Source organism: Schistocerca cancellata, chromosome 4 (assembly GCF_023864275.1).
Source record: "Schistocerca cancellata isolate TAMUIC-IGC-003103 chromosome 4, iqSchCanc2.1, whole genome shotgun sequence".
NCBI classification, from domain to species: Eukaryota; Metazoa; Arthropoda; class Insecta; order Orthoptera; family Acrididae; genus Schistocerca; species Schistocerca cancellata.
In genome coordinates, this window is record NC_064629.1 from 637,617,878 (window position 1) to 637,642,398 (window position 24,521).

Sequence of the window (24,521 nt, forward strand, 5' to 3'; positions counted from 1 at the left end):
AATTCCTTAAGGAAACAGGGCAAGTGGCTTAGGAAGCCCCACCTGTAGAGAGTACAGAGGATATTAGTCCTCAAGCAGGTGTTGTACGCTTTTTCCAAATCAAAAAACACAGCCACAGTCTGGTATTTCTGCAAAAAACCATTCATGACATGGTTGACAAAGTGACAAGATGGTCAACTGCAGAATGGCATGCTCGAAATCTACATTGTGCAGTGGTTAGTAAATTGCGAGACTCTAGCCACCATAGTAGCTGGCGATGAGTCATACATTCTATCATCTTGCAAACACAGCTGGAGAGAGAAATGGGGCGATAGCTATAAGGAAGGTGTTTGTTCTTACTGGGCTTAGGTATGGGTATGACACAGTGGCTTCACGCCACCATCTCTGAAACGTGCCCTCTGCCCAGATGCAATCATACACCTGAAGGAGCAAGTGTTTACCTGCAAGTCTAAGGTGCTGCAACACCTGAATGTGATCATCATCTGGCCCTGGAGCAGAGGATCGGGATGAAGTGACAGCACGATCTAGCTCCCTCATAGTGAAAGTGGCATTGTAGCACTTGCAATTCTGAGAAGAAATATGTATCACCTGAGCCGCCTCCACTTGTTTCTGATGGAGAAAGGCAGGGTGATAGTGGATGGAGCTCAACATCTCCGCAAAATACCGACCCAAGGTGTCGGAGATAGCAATCCAGAAGAATGTGACAATACTGCACATGCAACTGTTTTTAACATATACAGTTTGCCATCATAGGATGATGGTTAAAAACATGGAGAGCACATCTCAGTGCGGGAACTGTGTCATGGCACGCCTCAGTCTACCAAGGGACTGAGACATGGCGCAGTAAAGATGAAGCACGAGGAATGGAACATTCTGTGGTGGTAAGGATAATGTTCATAAGGTATTCTACTTGGTCATTACAACTGGGGACATGTTGTTTGTCGAAGGTCACCAGGTAAGAGTAAAGCCTCCAGTTGGTCTCAGAAAGCTGTGATTTGGGTGTGCACGTAGGTGGATAGGAGTCAGCAAATGGATAGCACACTGGAAATGGTCGCTGGAGTACATGTCAGAGAGAACGAGCACTCGAGACGATGGGCAGAATGGGCAGTGCAAAAGGAGAGGTCCAAATGTGAACAGGTGTGTGTGGAGTCTGAAAGAAATGTGGGTGCTCCAGTGTTAAGGCTGATGAGGTTGAGTTGATTGAGAAGGTCAGCCAAGCGTGCACCTCTCCGACAGGTTTTTGGGAGAGCCCCAAAAGGGGATTGTGCACATTAAATTCACGGAGCAGCAAAAAGGGGTGGTGGAGTTGCCAAATAAGCTGGAGGAAGTCTGCTCTGGTGGCACTAAATTATGGAGGGATGTAAACAGTACAAAGGGAAAAGGTGAAGTGAGGAAGGAACATGTGGAATGCAACAGCTTGAAGCCAGGTGCTCAGGGAGGTAGTTTGACTATGAATGTCATCCTGGATGAACAGCATGACTCCCCCACAAAATGGGATGCCATCCTAGTGCGGAGGTTAAAGTGGACCAGAAAGAAATTGGAAAGGTCAAAGTGGTCATGAGGACACAATTTCATTTCCTGGAAGCAGAGAACAAGTGGACACTTCGATTCCAAGAGCAGCCATAATTCCTCCTTGTCGGGTCTAAGGCCACGAACATTCCGTTGGAGGAAAGTCATGATAAGGAAAGTAATGAAGGGGTGTAGCCTTGGCAGCTGCCAAGTGCCAGCCTTTGAAGACGCTCTCCTACAGGATGCAGAGGCTGGAGGATCCTGCTCCATGAGATCTACAGAGGTGTCAGCATTCTCCCTCTGTCGGACTGCAGAGTCAAGGGCAGAAAAACAGTTGGTGGTGTGCACCAGTGACATGGAGGCCAGTTGGGTGAGGGTATCACGTGGTGACACGGTTGAACAAGGTCTCTGAGTCAGTGAAGGAGTAGACCATTTGTCTTTTTTTGATTTCTTGGAGCCTTTCTGGTTGATGGAGAAAGGCTCAGATGTTTGTTGGCTGGAGGGATGTAAGAAGTCTTCACGGGAGTATGCCTTTTGTCCTTTCCAGCCTGCCAGCTGAGTAGCAGGTGACTTTACCCTGTGCAGCAAAATTTTGGAGGAGGAGAGACAGGTGCTAGTGTGACACTGAGTGATCTTACAACCTATGTGCTGAATTTGAGGTCACATGTCTGTGCTGAATTTGAGGTCACACGTCTGTGCTGAATTTGAGGTCACATGTCTGTGCTGAATTTGAGGTCACATGTCTGTGCTGAATTTGAGGTCACATGTCTGCACTGCCATGTCTTCCATGGAGTGAGACGTAGCACGAACTGTACTGCAAGTGCTGGTTGGTAAAACACAGGGTTTCCAACTAACTAACAACTTGTAAGCAACAGGGTAAGGCACTTTTTCCTTCACCCGGATCTCCTGGATGGCCTGATCATCAAGGTACACGGGACAATCTCGGGAGGAGGCTGCATGGTCACCATTGCAATTGATACAGCAGGGAGGAGGAGGAGGAGGAGGAGGAGGAGGAGGAGGAGGAGGAGGAGGCAGCAAATAATCGGTCTCATGAGCATCCCTACCACAGGTTACACATTTGGTCGGGTGTCAACAGGACATTCGAGAGTGGTAGCAGCGCATCGCGTTCGGAATGTACGATCTGACTGTGGTAACTTCATAGCTGGCTTTGACATTCAAGGGAAGCACTACTCTATCAAACATGAGAAAAAGAATGTGTGTGGGCACTAAGGATGCATCTATCTTTTTCATCACCTGATTGCCTGCAATGACACACTGATCAGAGAGGGAAGATTGGGTTTCTGTGTTGGTCAGACCATTGCGCAACCTAGTGTAAATAACACCACGTGAAGAATTCAGCATTTGATGGGCGCCAACATGAACAAGATAGCCATGGAGGAGCAAAGCTGCAAGTAGTAGTTGTGCTTGAGAATCAGAAGTAGCCTCCAAAAGCAAAGTGCCATTGTGTAAACAAGAGCACAATTCCACATGGCCGGCAATTACAACAACAACTTCTTCAATAATAAACGGATTTAACCATAGCAAAGGACTGACCGTCTTCAGTACGTGAAAGCATGAGCAACAGTGGTGCAGCTGGGAGGGTCTTTGAATCACTAGCCTCATTCCATTTAAGTTTAGTAGATGTAGACTGTAAAGAAGGCGATTGTGAGAAAACCCCCCATGATTGCCAACATCACCAAGGGCGGGCTCTTTCCAACTGGAGACCCCCTTCAGAGGGGGCACACCTCCCTTAGGCGATTGTTCACACCTCAGGTCACACATCCCGAACACCCGACAGAAGAACCAATTAGTAATTTGGGAATGTCACAGCGCAGGCCATCACCCCTCCCTGCGCCTGGCCTGTACCAGGAACCCTACCTGTCAACCCGGGGCTGGGAATTATGTGTTACCCAGTCACCTGTTAGCATCAGATGAGTGGGTCGGTCTTCAGGACTGCACACAGAGGAAGCAGAAAAAGAGGAACCGCAAATGCCAAAGCGGAGGAAGGATAGGAGAAGCACAGTGAAGAAAGTAATAAGAAAAAAAAAAGTGGAGAGATTGTTCTGATGTCAGGCCACTGAAAATGCACAACACATTCCCAAAAGCATCCCAGAGTTGTTCCCAAAGGGAAGGGGAAAATATAGCAAGAGCATGACATGCAGCACAGAAGAGGAAAGATGCTGCAAAGGCTGGGACTCTGTGGTAGCCAAGCATGAACTCGCCAAAGAGTTGTGAGCTCCAGGGGTTTTTCAGTGTTCTAGGCTGTTATATACTATGTTACAGTGCTTAAATCTCTCCTACATTAAAATAACTGAGTATTTAATGACTTATTTATCTTGCTATTTTATTTATATTTTCCATTTAAATATGACAAAGAATATTATTTCCTCCACTGAACAGTCATAATTTGAGTTCGATTACCGTAGAGAAATGTTTTACTTCTTGGCGCATACTCAATGAATGAATCGTGACTATTTTCTGACACTGCTATGTTTCTAAACAAGGCAGCAAGAAAATGCAAACATCAAAACTTTGTGAAGATGAAATAATGAATTCATTAAATTTGTACATATTATGTTTGCAGTTTTCATTGCAGGTCATTCATTGTAACACTTCACTGATTTCCCTTCCCAGATGAGAATGACTGAGTTGCCTCATTCATGAGCACCTACCTGTGCCTGAACCACATGATTCTCACTGCCCCACTCCCGAGCAGCTGCCAAGATCATGAGTTCTGAATGAGCTTGATGCATATACTGACCACCTCTACTATTGGTAGTTGTCAGAAGAGTGTCACATTCAGCACAGACCTTTGTAGGACTCCATTCTTGTGTGTGAAAGGTACTGTAGGATGGGACAACTCAAATGTATAACAACTGAAGAGTGAAAAAATTCTGGGTAAAAAACTGAGAAGAAGTCTCTGAAACCTCACTCATATAGTTTCATACAGATGAGGTAATGCCAAGACATATGATAGGGCTTTTTTAAATCAAAGGAGGCTTTGACGAGCTGTTGGTGACACAAAGTCCATCATCATTATGGACTCCTGGCAAATCATGTGGTTAGCTGTATACTGGCCTTTCATAAATCCACACTGGGCATTAGATAAAGGACTTCTAATCTCAAGCAATCAAGACAGTCACTGGTTCACTATTTGTTTGGGTGGATTATACAGAGCATTCATAAGTTTGATTGGTCTGTAACTGCCGAACTCATGGGGTTTCACCTTGTTTCAAGAGTGGGGCAAATGTGCTTTCAGTTCGGTGGGTTGGGAACGCATCATCATACCAGATACAATTAAAAACCACAAAGACATGGGGTCAATAATCCATGGATACATATTGTAGCATTTAATAATGTATATTATCAGGTCCCAGTGCCACATTGTTGCCAAGCTCCAGAGCTCTGAGAAGTTCCTATTCACTGAAAGCAGCATTATATGGTTCCAGATATAATGTAGTGAAGGACAGGCTGTAATTCTCTAAATGTCTTTCGTACACAGAAGGCTGAGAGGTCATGGTTTGGACTCTATAGCAAGTTGTGCGTAGTGTTCAGCAATAATAGTACGGACAGTATGAACATTGTGCTGCACAAGGTTATCAGGAATGCTGATTGCTAGCTGGCAGTTGTAGATACACTGTAACTTGGCCCATACCCATGAATAAGTAGTATGGGTCTGAATGGTAGCAACATAACTTTCCCAACATTTTTTCTGATGTTTGATGGAGTAGTGTAGCTGAGCAGAGAGCCTTTTAAAGACAATACGGTTTCCCATTGGCAGACAGTGCATATGTCATTGAAGTGCCTGCCTGCAACCTTATATTGTCTTGGCAATTTGATGTATGACTAGTTTCCAAAGCATTTGAGACAACACTGCTACTATTAGTGTTGTGATAGTTTTATTGTGTAGTACATTGTTGACATTTCCTTGTTGAGTAGCACTGGATAGTATTGTGGTATTGAAAGCATGTCAATTAGCTTTTTTTTGATGGGCTATCATTGTGTGCACTTAGCTGGTTAAGGGTGTAGAAGGGACATGAGAACCTGGAAATGATCAGTATCTTAGATGCCATTGTGTAACATCAGTTGGCTTGACTGGAGGCTGGAGCTACACACTGAGAGAACACTGGAAGAATATGTTCCATGTGCCACACTAGAATGAGTTGGAGTGGCATCGCTCAATAAACATAAATCAAGATCCACGATTATTTGTTGCATTAGATAGCCCAGTTAGATGTCCCAACACCACCCCACAATGGGTTGTGGGCATTTAAATATCCAAGGAAGAGGAAAGATAGGTGTAACTGATGTATATAGCGTTAGATATATTAATATGTTTGCGCCCAATCTGGGGGGAAGGTAAACAATAAAGAGAGTAAAATGAATAGTTGTCCTTATGTTTTGTTTGTTTTGTTTTGTATTAGGATGTAAAAATAACTAGGGTCATACATACCCATGTCAGAACCACAGAACATGAAGAAAAAAAAAGTTAAAAGCAACTACATGTTATGCCCAATAAACGGAAGGAAAGACAGATAGAAACAGGGACTTTGAGAAAGGGTCCTGAACTAAAGATTAAATGTCCTTTGCCATATTGCTATGATGCATAAAAAATAAAATGCTGTCAACAGCTCATGCATCACTCGCTAAAATGGCCTATAACTCAGATGGCAAACATAAATGAGAATGTAAGTGGTTACAAAAAAAGGGCATTCTGTCATGAAATGGCAGACCGTCAAAGGTTGAGGGCAATGAGCACAAAGTGATGGGGGAGCACCACTTAAACTGCACTGATGATTTTTGGCATCGTCTTCCAGAACACTACTCAGTATTTATAGCATAGCTCTTCGCCCTATATCAGGCCACACATTACATCTGGAGACATGGGCTTTTTAATTGCATCATCTGCTCAGATTCTTTCAGTGCCCTTCAAAGCCTCTGGTGATGCCGAAGTGACACCACCTGCTGACAGGCGGCAACACAGAGAGATTCAGAGAAAATGGAAGAACTAGCGGGCCGAGGCACGAAGACTGCAGCCTTGACAGCAGTGTCAGGGGTCTCGTTTCCCGTCAGACCAACATGACCAGGAACCCACATGAACATCACAATGGCTCCATCAAGCTTTTCTGGACCCGTTGCACTAAGAGTGGAATGGTGTACAGCACACAGAGGCTCTGAAGGGCACTGGAAGAGTCTGAGCAGATGATGCAATTGAAAAGCCCATTTTCTCTGAATATCTCTGTGTTGCCGCCTGTCAGCAGGTGCTGTCACTTCGGCATCACCAGAGGCTCTGAAGGGCACTGAAAGAATCTGAGCAGATGATGCAATTAAAAAGCCCATGTCTCCAGATGTAATGTGTGGCCTGATACAGGGCGAAGAGCTATGCTATAAATACTGAGTAGTGTCTCCAGATGTAATGTGTGGCCTGATACAGGGCAAAGAGCTCTGCTATAACTACTGAGTAGTGTTCTGGAAGCTGATACCGAAAATCATCGGTGCAAATGACGAAGGCACACCCGACACCGCAGTCAATCCAAGAGCCATCAGTGTACACAAAGGTACTATCATGAAGTTCCGTGCAAAGTTCATGAAACTTACGGCGATAGAGCGAGGCTGGAGTACTGTCCTTAGAAAGCGAATGTAGGCCAAGGGGAACATGGGCCACTGCATGAAGCCAAGGTGGTGAAGGGTTCACACCCACTGGGAAAATGGCAGGTAGCGTGAAGTTACGCAGCCGGAGCAAGAGCCAAAAGTGAACTCCAGGAGATGGTTGTTTGGTTGAAAAGAACGAGTGGTGGGGGGGGGGGGGGGGGGGGGGTGACCAAACTGCGAGGTCATCGGTCCCTTGTTCCATGTAAAATAATTACACAAGGGAAAGAAGAAAAGAAAGAAGACATACAGCACAATAATAGGAGAAAGGGAGAACCAGAAGAACAATCAACACTGCCACAGACAAAACAGGAAAAGGAAACCACAGAGAGAAGCAAGAAACAGGTAGAAGGGGTAAAAACAAGAGAGCAGATGATCGTGGCTGGCCGACCATGAGAATAAAAAGGAAAAGCCAGCCACTCTGCGACCCATTAAAACATCCACCCTAACAGCATTAGAGTGGAGAACACACAGGGACAGAGGACATGCGCTAAAACTGATATAAAATGATAAAACTTACTGCCACGTATAAAACGTAAAACTAAATTAGCCGATGAGGCACTGTCAGCTAAAATTAATGGCAACGAGTCCGGTAACTGAAGCGTCCATCGCAGGGCAGCCAAAGAAGGACAGCTCACCAAGATATGGGCCACTGTCAGCTGGGCACCACACCAACACTGAGGCGGGTCATCATGGCGCAGGAGGTAGCTGTGTGTCACCCAAGCTGGCCAATGTGGAACTGGCAGAGAACCACAGAGTCCCTGTGAGAGGCCTGCATGGAGGACTGCCACACATTTATAGTCTCCTTAATGGCACTCAGTTTGTTGTCCATGCTGAGGTTATGCCATTTTATCTCCCAAAGCTGCAAAACCTTGCGGCATAGTACTGAACGCAGGTCAGTTGCAGAGATGCCGATCTCCATAAGCGGTTTCCGCGTAGCCTGTTTAGCCAGCCTGTCAGCGAGTTTGTTGCCTGGGATTCCGACATGACCTGGGGTCCAGACAAACACCACTGAATGACTGGACTGTTTTCCAGGGCATAGATGGACTCCTGGATGGTCGCTACCAAAGGATGACGAGGGTAGCACTGGTCGATAGCCTGAAGGCTGCTCAAGGAGTCAGTACAGAGAAGAAACAACTCGCCAGGGCATGAATGGATGTGCTCAAGAGCACGAGATAAAGACATCAGCTTGGCAGTGAAAACACTACAGCCATTGGGCAAGGAATGCTGTTCAATATGCCCTCCATTGACATACGTGAAGCTGACATGAGCATCAGCCATCGGTCTAAACCACTTCGTGGCCTCGGTACATGTCAAGAACCGAGAGGAAGTGGCAGCGGAGAGCCGCAGGGTTAACCAAGTCCTGAGGGCCATGTGAAAGGTCCAGGTGAAGCCGCGGTCTAGACGTACACCATGGAGGTGTACGTGAATCGACCTCAAGGATTGGTGGTAAAGGCAAGGACTCCAGTTCGGAAAGAAGGGATCGTACACGGGCTGCAATTGGAAGCCCTGACCTGGACCGCCGATGCGGGAGATGGACTGCCGTGGGTGGGAAAAGGAGACGATGATTCGGATGTGCAGGAGAACTACGAACATGTGCAACATAACTGGCCAGCAGTTGTGCACGCCTAGCCTGCAATGGAAGGACTCCGGCCTCCCCAAGGATGCTGGTCACTGGACTCATCCTAAAAGCTCCTGTCGCTAGGCGAATGCCACAGTGGTGCACTGGGTCAAGTAAACACAATGCTGATGGCACCACCGAGCCATAAATCAGACCCCCACAGTCAAGGTGGGATTGAACAAGGGCTCTGCACAGCTGCAGCAGTGTAGAGCGATCTGCACCCCAGTTGGTGTTGCTCTGGCAGCGGAAGGTATTGAGGTGCTGCCATCACTTCCGCTTAAGCTGATGAAGGTGAGGAAACAAAGCCAATCAGGCATGCATCAAAAACCACTCCAAAGAATCAATATGTCTCCATTACAGAGAGTGGATCGTCATTAAGGTAAAATTCTGATTCTTGATGAATGGTATGACACCGACAGAAGTGCATCATAACACATGACTTTGCAGCTGAAAACTGGAAACTGTGGGCTAGAGCCCAAGATTGTGCATTGTGGATGGCTCCCTGTAGACGCCACTCAGCAACACCAGTACTGGTGGAGTACTACGAAATGCAGAAGTCATCTGCGTACATAGAAGGTGAGACGGATGGCCCTCCAGCTGCTGCTAGACCATTAATGGCCACTAAAAATAGAGACACTCAATACAGAGCTCTGCAGGACCCCATTCTCCTGGATATGGGGGGGGGGGGGGAGGGACATATGGGAGGCACAAACTTGGACACAGGAAGTACCAAACAATAGGAAATTTTGGATAAAAATCGGGAGCGGGCCTCTGAGACCCCACTCGTATGATGTGGCATGGATATGATGTCGCCTGGGGTGTCATACGCTTTTCATAAATAAAAAAAGATGGTAACCAGGTGTTGGCATCTGGAAAAGGCTATTTGGATGGCAGACTCGAGGGGGACAAGACTATTAGTGGTAGAATGACCCTGGCGGAAGCCGCCCTGACATGGAGCCAGTAGGCCACGTGACTCCAGGACCCAACCCAACAACTGACACACCATACATTCTAGCAGCTTACAAAGAATGTTGGCGAGGCTGATGGGCCGATAGCTATCCACATCAAGCGGGTTTTTACTGGGTTGAGCACCGGGATGATGGTGCTTTCCTGCCATTGGGATGGAAAGACGCCATCGCGCCAGATCTGGTTGAAGATTATGACGAGATGTCACTTGTAGTCAGGTGAGAGATGTTTGATCATCTGACTGTCGATCCGATCTGGCCCAGGAGCTGTGCAAGGGCACTGAGAAGCTCCCACTCTGTAAATGGGGCTTTATAGGATTCACTATGGCATGTAGTGAATGAGAGGACTTTCCCTTCCAGCCACCGTTTGAGAGTGCGAAAGGCTGGGGGGTAATTCTCTGATGCAGAGGCTCGAGCATAGTGCTCAGGAAAGTGCTCGGCAATCACGTTCGCATCGGTAGATAACACGCCATTTATGTTAACACCGGGAACACCTGTTGGGGTCTGGTACCCGAAAACACGTTTGATCTTTTCCCAGACTTGGGAAGGTGACATATGGCACCCAATGGTTGAGACATATCTCTCCCAACACTCCTGCTTCCATTGTTTGATAAGTTGGCAAATGTGGGCACGGAGCTGTTTAAAGGCTATGAGGTGCTCCACGGAAGGGTGCTGCTTATGCCGCTGGAGAGCTCGCCGACATTCCTCAATTGCTTCAGCGACTTCCGACGACCATTAAGGGACTGCCTCTCGCCAGGGGGCACCCTAAAGAGTGAGGGATTGTGTTTTCTGCCACAGAAACGACTGTTGTAGTCACCTGCTCAACCATCACATCGATGTTACCATCCGGGGGAGATTCAATGGTGACAGCAGAAGTGAAAGTTTCCCCGTCCGCCTTGTTTAAAGTCCATCTGGGCAGGTGTCCATGGGCCTGACGCTAGGGGTGTGAGAGGAAGATCGGGAAGTGGTCACTACCACACAGGTTGTCATGTGCTCTGCGGTATATAGATGGGAGAAGTCCTGGGCTGCAAATTGATAAATCAATGGCCGAGTAACTACCATGAGCCATACTGAAATACATGGTGGCCCCAGTATTTAAGAGGCAGAGATCGAACTGAAACAGTAAAGTTTCGACATCTCTGCCTCGGCCATTAAGCATGGTGCCACCCTACAAGGGGTTTATGAGCGTTAAAATCTCCCAAAAGTAGGAAAGGTTTAGGGAGTTGATCAATCAGTGCAGTTAATACATTCGGGGATATTGGCACAATCTAGAGGAAGATATACATTGCAGACAGTTATTTCCTGCGTCGTCGTCATTCTGACAGCGACAGCTTCAAGAGGGGTTTGAAGGAGCACAGGTTCACTACCGACTGAGTTTAGGACATAAACGCAAACTCCACCTGACACTCAACTACAGTCACTATGGTTCCTGTAGTATACCTTATAGCCGCGGAGGTCAGGGGTCCGCATTGCCGGGAATCAGGTTTCCTAGAGGGCAATGCAGAAAGCAGGTGTAAAGCTTAAAAGTTGCCGTAGCTCAGCCAAGCGGTGGGAAAAAAACTGCCGCAATTCCACTGGAGGATGACGTCATCGTGAGACTGGGAAGGCATGGAACATTCTATGAGGCAGTTTATGCCTCACGGTCACCAGCTGTCACCAACGTTTTGCCTGAGCAGTCTATATCCATTGTGTGTGAGGGTCCGGCGAGATGTAGGTCCTAAGAGGGCGCCAGAATCTCCACCTCATCTACAGACGCAGAGCTCGTCGGTGGCAGTGGTGTGGGTGCCACCGCAATTCTCTTGGTCTTGGGCACCTTCTTTTTGGATTTCTCTCGCTGCTCCTTGGGTTTCTCTGGCTGGGAGGACTTCACTGATTGAGTCTCTGGAATTGAGGATGAGCGCGAATCCCTACAACCAGCTGCTTTTAAGCTCTTCAGCCACTGATGGGTGTCATCTTTCCCACTAGCAGAAACCTGGGAAGAGAGTGACCCAAGGGACCCATTTCTAGCGAGAGGAACCAAAGAAGACCTATGCTTTTCTGACTCAGAAGTGGTGACTGATATCGCTGATGGTTGGGAGGGAGGGAGGGGGGGGGCCTGTGTGTTGCTCCAGATGTAGGTGGTGTGGAAGAAACAGGGAGGGAAATGCCCCCCCCCCACCACCACCACCACCATCAAGGGGGCAGGTGTAGTCTTCTGGTTCTGAGAGGTGATAGGAATGCGAGGAACTGAGGGGTGACAACTGTTCTCATAGCGACGGCATAAGAGGAGGTCATAGCCACAGGATGCAGGTGCTCAAATTTCCTCTTAGCCTCAGTGTATGTCAGTCAGTCCAGGGGGCTTATATTCCTCTCTTTCTGTGAAATCCTACAGTCTGGTGACCAAGGAAAATGGTGCTCTCCACAGTTGACACAGATGGGAGGTGGGGCACATGTAGTAAGAGGATGCGATGGACACTCAGAATCTAAACATGTGGTGCTGGAAGTACAGCGGGAAGACATATGGCCGAACTTCCAGCACTTAAAGCACCATATCAGGGGAGGGATGTATGGGTTGATGTCACAACCTTGACCTTTTCAGGCAATGTGTCACCCTCGAAGGTCAAGATGAAGGCACCGGTGGCAACCAGATTATCCTTCAGACCCTGATGGACGCTCCGGGTGAAATGAACACCTCGCCACTCTAAATTGGTATGCAGCTCATCGTCAGACTGCAAAAGAAGGTCCTGGTGGAATACAATACCCTGGACCATATTTAAGCTCTTACGGGGCGTGATGGTTACAGAAACATCCCCCAGCTTGTCATAAGCGAGTAATGTCCGTGACTGGGCAGAGGATGCTGTTTTTATCAAGACTGACCCAGAACGCATTTTGGACAGGCCCTCCACCTCCCTAAACTTGTCCTCCAAATGCCCCACAAAAAACTGAGGCTTCATGGACATGAAAAATTCCCCATTAACTCTTGTACATACAAGGTACTGGGGCGAATAAGCCTCACTGCCATCCTTAACCTGGCATTCCTCCCGTGGTGTGGCCAGGGAGGGGAATGATTTGGGGTCATATTTCTTAGCAGTGAAGTTAGACTTTGCCCACTTAGAGACTGCTGGTGGCGGACCGCCAGCAAGAGATGACGTACTACGCTTCATGGTGTGTCATCTGCCCTGATGCCACCCACTCTGACCAGGTGCCATCCCCATGGGCACCACCCAGCCTCAGCAAGGGCCACCTGGCAGGATGGCCATTGCCAGGAGTCCCAATGCACCAGAGAGATGGGCATCTAGTCCATGGCATACGTGGGGAGTTAACGGCGCATACATCAACAGAGCAATCCGTGTGTTGTCAGGGGGCTACAACCAACAGGGTACATGGTGGCCCCACCTCAACAGACTGGCTACAGTGCTGGATATGAGGTGCTAAGAAGTCCATGGTCATCATCGGCACAGAAAGCGACACTCCATCGTGCATGGTGGAAAATGCACCCAGGAAGGTGTCCTTGCACAAGAGATGGAGAATGAGTGGGACTGCAATGCGATGATGAGAAAGTGGGCTAACGATCTCAATGGACGATGACACGATGCACCATTTAAGGCGTCCTTCCCCAATTGGCTCGTTCTTCAGGAAAATATAGAAAGATGGAGGTCAAACCCGACAGGGGACCATCACATAAAGGCTGAAACGTGAGAGACACCTTTTAGTCACCTCTTATGACAGGCAAGAATATCTCGGGCCTGTTCTAACCCCCAGACCCGCAGGGGGGGAACTCCAAGAGATAGTTGTCCCTATGTGAACAGCCACAGTGTCTAATGCAGTACTGATCAGAAAAAATGTTAGGGAGGCCCAATGTAGAGACACTATCTAATGCTCATTCAGGGCCAACTCTGTTTTTTAAATAGACGTGGCAAATATATAGGGTTGAGGATACATTTCAGGGAACAAAGTTTCCTGAAAGGCAACACATATTGTTGCATAAAATGATAGTAGCTTTTCAAGTTACGCTAGGTGGTGAAAATAACCGCTACAGTTCTGCTGAATGATGGCTGTGTGAATACCCAGGTGAGGTGGGAAGGACAGGTCACATTTTGGCCTCTGCTCACCATCACACATTAAATAGAAACAATATTGACATGTGTAATTTCAATATCATTTGTGGAGGATGGGGGTGGGGGTCTAGTGCTGCTGGATCCACCAGATCTTCAGACTTCTTTCTTGTCTTCTGTCCTCTTTATTTTTATTCTCCTTACAGAGGTCTCTGATTCGAGATGGGATTTATGTTTTGGGGGGGGGGGGGGGGGGGGGGTTGCTGGAGGTATCTGGTTGTGTAATGCTGGTCAAGTTGGAATCTTTTCTGATAGGGGTCTGGAGTTGTGGTCACCAATCTGGTTGCAGTAGAAACAGAGGGGTGGAGAGGATCCTGTCCCCCTCACAAATAGATGCCATTTAGACAATGACCAAGGCCCAATGTTCAGGGATATTTGGATGTCTTTATACTTGCTATAGACATAGAACTCAGAACTTTAAACGGAAGAGGTAAATCATTAATTTTATCTTTTTGAGTAACATAGGTAAGCAAAAATAACAGCTCCATTGCCTGCTTTTTATCTTGTGGACACCTCATTGTTCCAAAATTGCATGCAGTTCTTTATCTGTTTGCAATGTGAGATCATGATGGAAAATTATAGTTTAGACGACCTTGAGACATTTCTGAAGAGAGATGGTGATAGTAGTATCAAAGATTCTCACAGAAGAGTAATTCCCGAGACTGAGTAGGGGTCACCCATTTAATCTGGATAGGGTAGTTTCACATTTTGCTAACTGAGGTTAGCTCCCCACAAGTGTTTGTCAACATGTTCATAAAAAAGTCAAGGGATTTGTGATTAAAAATCAATGGGTGTGTGATAAAAAAAGACTGAGTTGAGGTACAAACTAGGTATTGAATCAGATTTCCACCCATGGCATAGCCAGGGAAGGAAAAGTCTTGGGTCACACATTTCTCCATTGAAATGATCTGTTCTCTTCAGGAGCTCGCCAAGGTCTTGCAGCCATCAGCATGAGAAAGTTTAATCATCTTTATTGCAGATTATCCATCACACAGCCACCCACTCCAAGCGTTAGTTCTCCCCATGAGTGCCACCTAACTGCAACAGCAGCTACCTGGAGGACCTGTGCCACAGACTTGACAGGCACACATTCCTTGGCATGCATGGGCAGTTTTCAACTCTGGTACAAACATTTCCCTGCGTTGTCTTGCATTACGAATGTGCAGGTACCTGATGAACCCGTCACAAAGACTGGCTACCAATCTATGTTTTGTGTATCTAATTTTACACACACACACACACACACACACACACACGAAAGATGCTTCAGATAGAATCACACACTAGGTGGACTGTGCACCACTTTGGGAAACTCCCCTGCATTACCCCCATTAAAAGAGCTTTATTTCTAAGTTGGACTGAAATGGTCCAAAGAGGGGGAGGATGGTGAAGACTAGAAATAAATAACTTTGATATTTAATATCTTACCAGTGTCAAGTAAACTTCAACTGGATTTCTAGTTCAGATAAGCAAGGTGGGGAAGAGATTTGGCCGAAGCAGTTTTGAAGGATCTGTCACAGCGTTTACCTTAAGTGAATTTGGGGAAACTACTACAGAAAACATAAAACCAAGATGGTTGGGTTATTCATTAAACCCAGTGACTCCCAGTCCAGGGTCTTAACCACTGCTCTACTTTGTACATTGTGGAAAAAAAAAAAGAACTTAGTGACCTTCGAATTAAAAGTTGATAATTTTGTTACACATTTTAAAATTTGCATTACATGTACCGGTAAGCAGTTAATGGGACTGTTTCAGTCATAGCTGCCAAAATAAAGGTGTCATTGTCCAGCCAGTACTATTTTCAAACTACTAAATCTAATTGACACTTGCAGTACAGCTACACGATAAATTATACTTTATATCTAATTTAGAATCATTGTAACAGGAAACTATACCTCTTCCCATAAATCATCGAAGCTAAAGAAGTTGTGTGGTTGCTCATGATGAAACATATGTGAATGAGGATTGAAATTAAATGTATGTCTCCCAAAGTCACTTTGGAATAAGTCATCAAAATTGAAATGGTGTGCACCACCTCCACCACCACCACCGGCACCAGCACTTGCAAATGCTGCACTTCCAAACTGGTCATACTTTCGTCTCTTATCTGGGTCAGAGAGAACTTCATAAGCTGTAAAAAGAACAATATATATATAATTTATTTTAAGCATCCTCTGGCATTTAAATAAATACAGTAACAACATGATATGGCATATAACAGCAACATACATTTTATTGACTGTTATAGCTGAAATTAGTCAAAAAATTTACTTCATTAAAACAAACCTTGTGCAATTTCTTGAAATTTTGCTTCAGCACCTTTCTCTTTGTTTTTATCAGGATGATACTTAATTGCAAGTTTTCGGAATGCTTTTTTTATCTCTCTGTCTGAAGCAGTCCTCTGTACACCAAGGACTTCATAGTAATCTCTCTCTTTTGCTGTAATTGGTGCTATTAAGGCAAAATGTACGAACGATGCTAGTGTAAAATACAGCAAAATCTTCTCAGACTTCATGTTTAAGAAGCAGAGCACTGTAAATTGCAAACAAAAATTAATAAATGGGCTCAAATTCTAAATTATTCACAAACATCTCTTAAGACTTACAGTAATGCATTTTCTAATCCAGTGTTTAATGATAAGAGTAATAGTTACTTATTTATTTTCATTAACTTTATTTAACAGTGTCAAATTCATATATTAACTGGCACTCATTATATGAATGGATATAACAACATACCATAAAATTAAAGACATAAGGATGTGCATATATTTCTCAAATCTACTAATGTATCATGCACCATACCAGAGTTTTTCTCTGTGCCTGTGTTAGCAGACATTTGTAAAGACCGTCTGCTTGTGTCTGTGTATGTGTGGTTGGATATGGGTGTGTGTGTGAGTGTATACCTGTCCTTTTTCCCCCCTAAGGTAAGTCTTTCCGCTCCCGGGATTGGAATGACTCCTTACCCTCTCCCTTAAAACCCACATCCTTTCGTCTTTACCTCTCCTTCCCTCTTTCCTGATGAAGCAACCGTTGGTTGCGAAAACTTGAATTTTGTGTGTATATTTGTGTGTCTATCGACCTGCCAACACTTTCGTTTGGTAAGTCACATCATCTTTGTTTTTAGATATATTTTCCCACGTGGAATTTTTCCCTCTATTATATCCATATTTACTTTTTCTTTTGAGATGAATGTGCCATTTCTCACTCATGCCTAGCATTTGATTAATAAAATAACAGCAGCATAATGAGATGTTAGGTTTCATTATGTAACAGTACTTAAAAGGCAAATATTTTTATTTTCCCCCCATCAGCATCCAGTTGACCATTTGAGTATCCCCACACTAATTTCATTTACTTTTTGTAATTAAGTTTTCAAAAACTTAACACCTCTCTTCAGTCAAGAATATTGCTTATGTAATTTGTTGCACGTCTCCAGATTAGTTAACAATGTGATACTGCTCCTTTTGACAAACAATGCAATTATCATGGCTGAAATACATGCAATGGATGATGTTACTAACATAAAGCATTAACAAAATGAAAATTAATGGGACCTCATAGGAATAGAGGGTTCTGGATGGGTACGACTTTACTATTAATGCCTTCAAACATATTAAAAGCTTGAATATATCAGATCACAGTGGGAAACATAGCAATTTTCATCAAGGATGTAAATGTAACTTTGGAATGTACAAGGTGTATTAAAAAGAAAGCACTGTCTTAACAAATTCATTGGCTTCAACAACTTGCAACCAGACTGTCGTCTTCCAACCTAACCTTGCTCTTTGACTACAACACAGATAAATATTGTTTAACAAAGACAGTTCTTTGTTGTGAAACTTTTGTTGGGTTTGCCAACTCATACTTTGTCACCTTCCAATTTAACCTAGAAGCCAGTCTGCCACCTCGACTTCAAAAAGAGTCCATACAGGTCCACTAGACAACATTCCAAGAACTTGTTCCCTTCAATGGATCACTATCTCCTACAAACCTATATAGGTCTAGTGAACAATGTGACATAAGCCACAATCCACAAAAACTAACTGGCATACTACCATATGAACAAAAAACCATGAGCAACATTTACAGATGAGACATACTAACCAAAATATCCCAGATGCCATCTACGTAACATGTGACAGTACACTTCACTTCAAAGAATATACCTAAGGCTCGCATTGTTCACATAACTCCACACTTCTTAACCCTGTTTTGCATAGTTAATTTCTCTTGGCAGAAAATAAATTAACCATTCATGACAATAGTTTCTATGTTGTGTAGACAATTCTCTATAGAAGTATATAACTTAAAAATGGCACTCATCTTCTCCGATGCACGACAGCAGAAAAGGATAAATAAAAATAATATAAAAATTTAAAGAACTCATGGAAATCAATTATGCAATACAACAAGTATCATAATTATTACTATGACATCACATTCATTGGCTTTGCCAACTCACAACCCAACTTTCATGTTGCAAATTACATATCAGCTGTTCCCCCAACCTAAATATAAAAAATGGAAGCACATAAATATTGTCAGTGTTCTGTTCTACTTCAGTTTACACACATCACAACATTATTACAGCAGGTATAAAGCTCGATGTCCAGTAACGCTAGGTGGAACTGATCAGTACAAAATTGCAAATTAATCAACAATCTACACACCAGAATCTAACAGCACATCGTGACTGACTTCTTCTATACATAGTCAGAGAGTTTTAGTTGTTGTTATACCATAAAGAGACAGAATAAAAAGTGCAAAAACCAGCTTGTTTGGAGCTTTTCTAACACCCCCCCCCCCCCCCACACACACACACACACAAATCAATACTCTGACGGTAAGGACACATACTGTACGTTTATTAACATTATGCAAAATAATAAAATCACAACATTTCCAAACTAATTGTAGAAAAAGAAAGGTATTACATTACATTCCATTTTCAATGGTAAGAGCAAGCAATGGCTTCTTAAAATCATTGTGTCCTGGTGACAGTTTCACAATAAAAATATTTTTGAATGTGGTCTCTCACTTGCTTTTGCAATTAGTAATTTTAGCAGAGAGGAAAATAAATTGCTTTTTCTTAATAACCTCATAAATGTGCAGCACTTAAGCATAAAAAAATAAGCTATGGATCTTGCTGAGGCCTCAGAAAAACAATAGTCACTCAGCACAGAGAACAACTGAGTATTTTACAAGCTTAATAGTGTTAAAATAATACTAAACATTAGCTGTCTTTGTCAACTTCTGATATCCTTCTTCATGCATTACCACCTCCTGTCTAGAAATATCATTAAAAGTTTCTTGTGTTCTTTCTGTCACATACCAGAAGAAGAAAAATGAGGCCCTTAAACATCAAAGCTCTACTGTTTACTTATTTCTTTATTTATTCATATGTGATGTGACTTTTTTTGTCTCAAAATACCTAATGATGTAAAATATATTTAACAATAAAAGTACTATCAGTTTTACAAATACATGAGCATTCAAGGTGAGACTTACAGAATGCAAAGTATATCCAATAAAGGTGAGAAGTTAAGTTTGGGTGTTCCATTAACCCATCAGTCTATCTCCCACCAGAGCTGCTGCTTCTGCCCCTCCCCCCCCCCCCCCAACCCCTATAAAATGAAAATCTTGAGTTTTGTGTTGCCACGCCTTTTCTCATAATTGTGTAATTTACCACTATTTCCTGTATTGCTTCTGTAAACCTGCAATTCACATAGTAACAAAAACAATTTATATCTCTTCAATATTTCAAGTCTACCTTTGACATTCTGAACACGCCTAAGAAAAGAAAGGACGAAAACCAAATTAATAATGAAGTGTGACAATCGATTGATGTATAAAGTGACCCACTCTTTAAGATCTTGCGGAATGCAAAACAGTCTTTAACTGCAAAATTGTTCTTTTATTTTATGACTGATTTCAATCTGTCAGATGATCATCAGACATGTCTAGGAAAGAGCAAAAGAATGTGGAAACCATACCAACCAGAGCATTATGATGGTATAAAACAGTACCGATATTGGTAGAAGTGTTAACATACATGATCTGTAGAGCAGCTAAAAGCCAACATACCCAACTTCCTAAATTAGTAAACCTGCATCTGAGGTGATCTATGTTAGCACTACTGCCATTACTGTTACATCCTACCGTAATGCTTTCATTGATAAGTTTGCACATTCTTTTTGCCTTTTGTAGACACATCTGAGGATTTAACAGTTCGAAACTGGTCACAAAATAAATGAAAAGTTTGGGTACCAAAGACCGTTTTGGATTCCAAGAATTTCCTAAACCAGATTACCTGAAATAGTGTGCATTGTAATGAGTAACATGTTCATTTATAAGAAAATTAGCAGGGACCATCTACAAACTGACAAGAGTTGAAAAACAATAGCCAAATTACAGAATGTATTAGAAAGATATCACTAACCACATAAATGATGCAACACATGGGAGAAATAACAGCTTCACCTTGCAATAATGAAATAAATACAGTATGCAAAGCAGGGGAGTTCTTCAAAATTAAAATGACATCCTGAATACATTTATAACACCAAAAAGTACAAGAGAAGAGCAAATTCGATGAAAGAGGAAAAGTCTGCATACACTGACAGAGCACTTCAGACCACCTATACGCATTTGAGATAACAGGAGCCAATGAGAAACATCAATTTGTCTTAAATTCAGTGGGGACAAAAACAATATTATTTTTCTGTTACTCAAAAACTTCTGAGTTGGTATTTTTTTCATAATGATACCCTATCTAAACAATAATGTGAATTAAACCTTAAAACGACATATGCTGCAACAAGTTATGGAAATAGTTCAGAGATCAAAATGATGTGACTCACTATGTCAAGGTAGTAAATGAATCGCATAATCAATACATATAAATTAAAAGAATGCCATACAAACAAATTTTGTGGACTGACAGATGCTTTAGTGACAAACAATGTCATTAAATCACGGGAGTTATTTATTGAGACTAACAATATGACAGGACAGTGGATATTAGTTACTTATCACACTCTGTTGACAGAAAACAAGCTCAGATGGACTACTGAGTAAAACAATGTGTATGTAAGGAACTGTCTCAGTCTTTGTGACATTGTAACCCATGTATCAAAGTTGCCCAGAGTCATTCTCAATTTGAAGGCATTAGAGGAAACAATGCTGGATGCCATTGTGGCTTATGTAAACACTGAAATGACTGATACTTTGTATTTAACAATGCAGTTTAAAATGTATAACGAAATCAAAATGACACCACAGAGGAGGTGGGGGAGGATTGCACCAGTCCAACCAAATGGCTAATGTTATAGAAAAATAACTGAACTATGTTACAAAAAATCAATAGATACTATGACATTGCCTTTGAAAGGGGCTGACGTTAACGTTCACACATGATGAAGTTAAACAGTTATACAAAATCAATTAAACTGCTCGCTAAACTTCCAGGAGAGTATATCTGACACTAATTTGTCTTTGTATATACAACGGGTGATGAGATTTCATCAAACTTGTAACAATCATTTTTCGTAAGAAACGATGATGTGATACTAGCACTTGCTGTTGGGAGAAAGAAATAACCTGCTTTATATTTCTCGAGGGCACGTTCTTCCTGTCTCAGCACTGCTTATAGTACACCTACTAATGCTGCAAGTACAAGCTGTCACTTCGATCAAAACACGCATTGCAGTTTATTTATTTTTTTGACGCACCGTCAGCTGCCTCAGAAGTACGTCTGATACAATTTATTCTTAATTACATGTCATCGAGCGTGTTACAAATTTATACACTATTATTGTCACCACGCAACAGTACTCACGGAGGTGTTTCCCGTTCTCCTTTATTTGCTGCGAGTAATTCCACGTTAGATAAAATCTAGAGACGGATTACGATGTTATTATAGTACAACAAGAATACACTGCTTACTTAACTTACCTACTTTCTCCGACTGTCACTTTCACATAGTATATTCGTCGCGACAGCACGTACTGAACTGTGGGACAGCATTCGATTTTAATAACCTTCAGATACGCATATGATGCAATAGTTTAATCCGAGTATACCTCAGGCGACCAATAGCGGCTGGGTGTTGTGGACCAATCAAATAGCTCTTCATCAGCAACAAAGGTCAGCTGAAGATACTTCTGCAGCATGCGGATTGCAATGCGCATGCTCGCCAGGTACGCGGTACTTTTGAAGTGTTATGTTTTACATTAACTTACCGGTAGGCTGAAACTGTTTAGCGCACAAAGTTTCCAACACGGATACTTGCACCTGGTAAAGAGCGTTCCTTCACTTGAACTATTCGAGCACGTTTCAAGGTCTCATACACGGTTTTAACCCAGCACCATCTCCCCTTTTCCCTCCCGAGTTTCGGAACAGTATCATTTTTTTTGGTGTTATTCCGTCAGTTGCTGGAAATTAGTTTTAAAGAATATTATCATAATAATTCATATAATTATTTCTCATTTACATGAATTACGCACTAAGTGGCTGCCGGCTTTTGTAAAGATCAGTTTCCTGGCCACATGACAGAATAGGAATTTCCACACACCCGCATATTTGTTGGAACTGTAACATGTTGAGATATTTGTATATTTAGTTTTTCGTATTTACTATAATGTGGCTTTATACTATACTTTATACTATATGCCATTTGCATTCAAGTTGAAGGGGAATATCAGACCTATCGAAGGAAACAGTGCAGAAAAACAGAATATTTTATGAATAAACTACACCCAGCCATCTATCTTATCAGTCATTAGGCTTTTCTGAGGTGCAGAAAACGCTGAATGAAATGTTCTCGAACAATTCAGCCAAAATGTCCTTTACCGAAGACCTGATATCTTAAAAAGGCAGAAAAAGTGACTGAAGTGGTAATAATTGTTAGCAATCAGTACGAGCCTTGGTTACGACAACTTTGGCCAAGGTAATATTGTCAACACCTAATATCTAATACTTCAAAAAACAGTAACTAGAACTCTTCAATGAGATTGATGCGCCAAGAGGTCTTTCTTTTTTAACATTTAACCATCGCTACAGTGACTACTTCGTTAATCATAGTGATCTTGACAGCAGAAAAAAGCACAAAATGAGACTCAAAACAGGTACACATTGACACTAGAGGTAATTAATAAAGGTGAGGTACAGGATGGGATAATGCACAGTTGGCGGAGTCGCATGTACGTGAGAAAGGTTTTACTTTCATGATGTCTGCTTCCTGCCAGTCAGAAAGGATTGAATCGACATCATAGCTTGCCCACTTAACCCATAAAACTGTGCCTTTCATGAAACAATCTGATGATTGACACGGTGTAAGACCTTAGTTAGACCACAAAATTCCAACAAGAGGCATTCTTCTATTCATGGATTCTAATATTTGGTCGGTAAATGAGAAGGGGCTGCAAATTCAACATGTGCATCACAGTGTGTCGGCAACGTAATGCAGCTTCTTGGCATTCTGCTGCATGTCCATTATTTGCAGAACAATATTTCGCCTGCCTGCGGCCTTACGCTCCGCCACTATCATGTCCTTCCATTCTCGATGTAAAGAGCTGTGATCACATTTTTGTGCTTGACTTTTTCAACAAACGGCCTGGTCAAATACCTCCTTGCTCTACACGAGCCTCTCCTCATCCTAACACACGATGTACAGGTGCTGAAATACACAATTATAATAGTGACAATATATTTGTCACAATATCAATATTTGGCAAATACCAATATTTTTTGCAGACACACACTGGTCGCTTGGTGCCGCTGATGATGCTGCTGGCGGACTATTGGCGCTGGCGCTGCTCAGGCATTTGATAGTATGAAATGCTACTCCACACGTAGTCCCCGGTCTCGGGAGCCCATTGGCCGAAAGGTGTCGACACTCAAACGCTATTGGAACGCCCCCCCCCCCCCCAAAAAAAAAAGACACTAGGACTGGGGAGAGGGGGAGGGAGCGACAAAGAGGGTCCAGAGACAGACGAAGCCCAATTATGCAAGAGAACAATTAATTAAGTTGATATCTTATCACTGGTCGTGAGTGAAGATCGAAAATTAGATAAAAATGTCCTGGAAACCGCCCTGTCATACTACTTGTGTCAGCACACTAATGTGAGAATGTGAAACCTAATGGGACTGTAGGAATGAGTTATTAGCTAAATTTTGAACCAAACATACAAATAACTTACGCTTAGTATTCTGGTTATAGAGACATATGGTGATTCCTGTTATTGAAGTCTCATTCTTTGCTTCAAGGAGATAGTGAAGAAGAATCAGTACTTGCTCACACCTCATGACCCCTCCATTAGAATATGTCTAAATAAATTTGCAGTCTAATTGCAGAGAGTAACAATCATTGTGGGCAGGAACATGAATGACATAACATCATTTCAATCCTTGTTCCAAGGGTACACATACGCTTATGTTGATCAACGGTGGGGTCTAGAAAGAGACTATACTTCTGTATCGTAACGAAGTGCATTCTATTTTCCTTCTCATCAAACTTAATTGTTAATACAGTCTCGTTTGTCTTTTCACACACTGGCACGTCATGTATTCAATATAACACTTCTCCTAATTCACTTAACTCTTGGGATTAACCTTGCCTTCTTTTATGCTCGTCATTATTTTCACAGTTCATGTTTATCTCCTTATGCGGCGTTGCCCCCCA

General features: G+C 43.2%; 1 protein-coding gene across 1 annotated transcript in view; it reads right to left on the bottom strand.

The window, feature by feature from the left end:
• Positions 1–21,951, bottom strand: part of LOC126184566 (dnaJ homolog subfamily B member 9-like) — a 43,201-nt gene extending 21,250 nt beyond the window's left edge. Inside the window, exons 1-3 of the mRNA XM_049926995.1 lie at positions 21,794–21,951; positions 16,125–16,370; positions 15,734–15,969 (exon numbers count right to left, since the gene is read on the bottom strand). Coding sequence (XP_049782952.1) covers positions 15,734–15,969; positions 16,125–16,353 — 465 coding nt within the window. The 5' untranslated portion in view covers positions 16,354–16,370; positions 21,794–21,951. The remainder of the gene's footprint in view (positions 1–15,733; positions 15,970–16,124; positions 16,371–21,793) is intronic.
• Between the last annotated feature and the right edge of the window lie 2,570 nt (positions 21,952–24,521).